Genomic DNA, 4,613 nt, shown 5'->3' with positions numbered 1-4,613 from the left:
CCGGGCCCTGGGCCGCAGAGTCTCTGGAGGCCTGGCGTCCCGGGAGGCCAGGCCCAGACCCACCCTCCCCTGCTGCCCTGGCACCTGCCTGGGCCCCGGCTGCCTCCTGGGGCTCAGAGGGAGCTGCAGGCTCTTCCATGGCAGCTTCTGCTCCCCGAAAACCTTCCGGAACTCCTCCGGCGGGCCTCCCTTCTGGGCTGGAGGCCCAGCGCGCCAGCCGCACTCGGAACCGTCTTCGAAGGAAGTGTGCATCTCTTCTCCTTCCCCCGCTCTCTGCTCCCTGTGACTGTGGTTCCCTCCAGCCTCTCCGGCAGCGGCGCGGCGGACACTTCCTGTGGGGGCACCGCCCGGGCTCCTGGACGGCAGAAGTCCCGCCGGGCTGTGCCCGAGGCAGCTGTCCCGCCTGTGTCCCCTCCGCCTGTGGCCAGATGGCCGCCTGCTCGCTTTTGTTCCCCACGGGCGCCCCTGCTCCGGCCTCTGCCCCGCTGCGTCCCTAACTCCCTCTTCTCCCCCCCAACAATGCGGTTTTAGTTTAATCCCTCTGCTCTCCGTCTTCCGGCATGCACGTCTTTTAAATTTTCACACCTGTGTGTTTAAAAAACACCATCAGCCTTGCTTAAAAGCATGCCTTGTAGTTCCTGAAACATTCCATACATGGGATTTGCAGGTTATTTTTCCAATCGCTCTATCTTTTGTCTCGGCGGGTCTTTTATGTCCCCTGACAGTCCCGGCGGGAACTCCATTCTGGGCAGCACGGCTGACAAGGCACCATTCTCCCGGGCTGTCCCATTTCTTTTTCTTGTTAATTCCTCTGAGCTTCTGTTGTAGGAGATTTTACTCAACCGGGCATTAGCAGGAGCACATCTTTCAGATCTCATTGACTGGGACTTCTAACATCACCCTGATGCTGGCTTAATAAGGCCTGCCCCCTGTGTGACCCTGGCTTTTATTTTCTCTGCTGGTTTAATTCGTGGTGGCCTTTGTGTCTCCCCGTCCTTTCATACAGACGTGTGCTGAACTGGGCACACAGACTTTCACAGAGTCCCCCCAAGAGCTGCTTTCCAAGCCCCACAGGCAAGCATTGAGGGCCCAGAGGTGAGCGCCGAGGCCTGGAGGCGAGCACTCCAGCTCTGCAGCTGCAGTAAGTCAGACTAACAGCTCTTCTCTGAGCCCTTGCTGTGACCGCTTACTGGACTGGGCCTTGTGGTTTCTGCGTTTGAGAGAATCACCTTTTCCTCTGTCTAGTCCCCTAACGTGCGTACCTGCACTGACAGAGACTCAGGCATGTGCTGTACCATTTATTCTAAGAATGGGTAAAACATTCTGAATTATATCATTTCGTATGTTTTTCTATTTGTCTGCTGAGATAAGATTCCTAGAAGGACACTTACAGCCTAAATGTACAGTTTACAGTGAAAGAAAGTCTGAATATGTATGGTATGATCATTGAAATCAACAAGTTAAATCCTAGTTAAGGATCAAAGCAAAGAATAAAGATTAAAGAAGCCCTTGATTAAAAAGAAAAAGATAAACATGAAATTGGGTGAAAAGATCAAGCAAAATCCTTGGAGAGGGTAATCAAAACTGATATTTCCTAGTGAAGCTTACCGAGGAAAAAGTAAAAGCTCAAATAACCAAAATCAGAACATTTAAAAGTGATGTTATGCTATTGAAAGCAGACGTTGAAATTGTGAGAGGATATCAGGAAAAAGGTTAAGTTATTAAATTTGTTAATTTACATGAAATGGAAAAATTACAGGAACAAAAAATAAGAACTATAAATATGAATCTGTTAAACTACATCTGTCATTAACATAATTCCTAAATCAAAATATTTTAAAGCTTTCCCTCTGAAATAAATATGAGGGCAGAAAAGTCTATATTTATTAGTGAAAGTTCTGCCTAGTGTAGTAAGTCAAGCAAAGAAAACGGTGTTACAACTGGAAATTAATACAACTGGAAATTAATTGTTGAGGGAAGGCAGCAGAAACAGAACCCCTTACAGGTAAACCACTAGTCTTGGTAAATATTGGGTTGTCAGACAATGCATCATGACTTTTCTGAAAACCCAATACATCTAGCAAGAACCCTGGACTAAAATGTGCTTTTAAAAAATCAGCTATGGGAACCAGCAGTTAGCGTAATGGCTATGTCGCTGGACTCCCACGTAGTCGACCGCGGTTCGTGTCCCGGACCCGGTGGCTTAAAACTCACGCCGGGCGCGTGTGCGTGCGTGCCCAAGATCCCGAGAGGAGAACGGAGGAGAAGGGATTGCGGCGTGACCATCCCCCCTGGGGGGTGATTTCTCGCTTTCTGTCTCTACGTCTCTCTCTGTCTGTCTGGCGAGCGCACGCGCCCTACAGTGAAAATCTCTCCAAAAAAAAAAAAGGAAAAAAAAATCAGCTACACCTCTTTATGTCTCTGTCTCTCACTCTCTCTACACATGCACACACAAATTATATCTCATTGAAGACATGTAAACATTTAAAATTAGGAACAGTTACAGCACTCTAAGCTAACTATCCTAGGAGTTAAATAAACAAATTAAGGTACAATAAAATTAAAATCATTTTTGTTTAGAGAAACCTAAACTGACAAGACTCCTTGATTACCTACTAGAAGGCACAATACTTATTTAAAGCAAACACTCCCTAATTCGACAACCGTTGGAGAATGGTATCGCTTTTCTATCATGAACCTAGGAGATCTTAGTGGTTTTGTCTTTTCTCCTTTATGTAATTATTGAGTTTTATATACTCAACCTCTCTGGAATAGATTTTATCTTTCTTCTTCTAAATGCAGCAGTTAACGGGAATTTCTTTGACACCTCAGTGACTCTTCCAGGGTAGGAGACACGCTGCACAGATACTCAGCTATAAACTGAGTGTAAGTAGTCACAGGGGCCAGTGGCTGCTAAGTCAGACAGCAAGGCTGTCTACAGGAAGAGAAAATCTTGGGACCAGCATGTGGTGTAACGTTGGCATTGCTGGACTCCCACAGTCGACTGCAGTTTGAGTCCTGGACCCGAAGGCTAAAAACTCACACTGGGCATGTGCACGTGCATGCTCAAAGTCATCCCGAGAGAATGGAGGAGAAGGGACGATGGCATGATTACCTCCCCATGACGATAATTTTTTTATTTTCTGTCTCTCTGTCTCTTGGGCAAGCACATGCACCCTGTAGCAAAAATCTCTCTCCAAAAAAAAAAAAAACCTTCAAATGAACAACCTATTTTTTATACCTCAAGTAATGGGGGGGGGACATTAAATCCAGTTTGCAGAAATAAAAACAATTAGATCAGAAATAAGTGAAATAGAGTGAAAAAATAATTTAAAAGGTCAGTAAGTTTTTTAAAAATAGAAAATTGATGAACCTTTAGCGCTAGAAAAAGAGAACATTCAAAAAACGATCAGAAATGACGCCACAGAGATGCAGAGGGTTGTGGCGGGCCACTCACAACAATGACACGCCCCTAAGCTGGGTAAAGAGGGAGAAATGGCGCCCTCATAACCCACACCCCTCCCCAAAGGCGCGCTCTCCCACCGTGGGGCTCTGGGGATCACGTTCCCAACACGAACTGGGGAGCGCACGGTCAGACCTAGGGTATGTAAGGGTTTATCTTGAAGGGGTGCGGAGTTGTGTCTAAAACTCGTCTGCACCTGTTCAGAGGGCCGCATGTTCTTGTTAACGTATCACATTCCTTAATGTGCGTATTTTGAACGAATGTTTTCCCGGGGATTAATCCCACCCTCGCGGCTGCTTTCATGATGCCGCGAGAGGGCCTGGCCGTCTGTGCTGCCGGTCCACTTTCCACGTGAGGACGCACTCCCACTCCCACACCCTCGCGGGTGCATTCATGCTGCCGCGAGCTGGCCCGACAGTTGGGCCTTCGGGTAAAAGCGCCCAGTGTCCCTCTTCGCGGGTGTGGGTCTCTTCCTGGGCGCCCCCTGGCTGGCCAGGAGCAGGGGCGCACAGCAGTCCCAGTCCTCCTGCGCGGTCGCGCTCGTCCTGCTCGGTTGCACAGGTCTCAGAGTGTCTTCCTCCTGCTGGACCGCCGCCCCCTCTCCCCGCTCCAGAATCCGAGTCCGGTCTGGGGCAGCAGCGACGCGCACACTGGATTGCTACTCCAGGGAGTATGTACGCCCAGGCCCAACGCACTGGCCAGGTGAGGAGCACGTGGCAAGGCCCGAGGCCCGGCTTGGCGAGGCGGTTTCGGTCCGGGAGCCAGCGGCAGGGCAGGGGGATCGCGCAGGCGGCAGGGGCCCCCTGCGGCCATGGGGAGGTGTGCAGGGCACGCGCGTGGGCGGGGTCCGGCACGGGCGCGGGAAAGGCTGTGCGGGGACACGATGTGGGGACACGCGCCCCAGGGCTGGCAGGGCTGCAGCTCTGACGCCCGGGTGGCCTGGACGTTGCTAGTTGGGCGTTTGGATTCTGCACCCCGCGCTGTCCAGCAGCGGCGTGACCGTGGGTTCGACGCCGCCGGCCCGCGCATGCGCACTCGGCTCCGCGCGCACTCGGCCGCAGGCAGCGCAGGTCCCTTCCTGTAGCGCTCGGCCACCGCCGGAACCGGACGGGGTCTGGAAGCGGATGCCCGCGCGGACGCGGTGTGGACT

The 4,613-nt window shown here is 51.2% G+C and overlaps 1 protein-coding gene across 1 annotated transcript in view; it reads right to left on the bottom strand.

Annotated features, from left to right (window-relative positions):
• MKRN3 (makorin ring finger protein 3) overlaps positions 1 to 139 on the bottom strand; it is a 2,078-nt gene extending 1,939 nt beyond the window's left edge. Inside the window, 2 exon segments of the mRNA XM_027767801.1 lie at positions 1 to 13; positions 15 to 139. The exon segment at positions 1 to 13 is cut by the window's left edge and continues 1,939 nt beyond it. Coding sequence (XP_027623602.1) covers positions 1 to 13; positions 15 to 139 — 138 coding nt within the window.
• Between the last annotated feature and the right edge of the window lie 4,474 nt (positions 140 to 4,613).

The sequence above is a fragment of the Tupaia chinensis genome, unplaced genomic scaffold, assembly GCF_000334495.1.
Source record: "Tupaia chinensis unplaced genomic scaffold, TupChi_1.0 Scaffold144682_1, whole genome shotgun sequence".
Classification (NCBI taxonomy): domain Eukaryota; kingdom Metazoa; phylum Chordata; class Mammalia; order Scandentia; family Tupaiidae; genus Tupaia; species Tupaia belangeri.
Note: the sequence above shows the minus strand (reverse complement) of the source record. Positions and strands in the feature narration are given on the sequence as shown.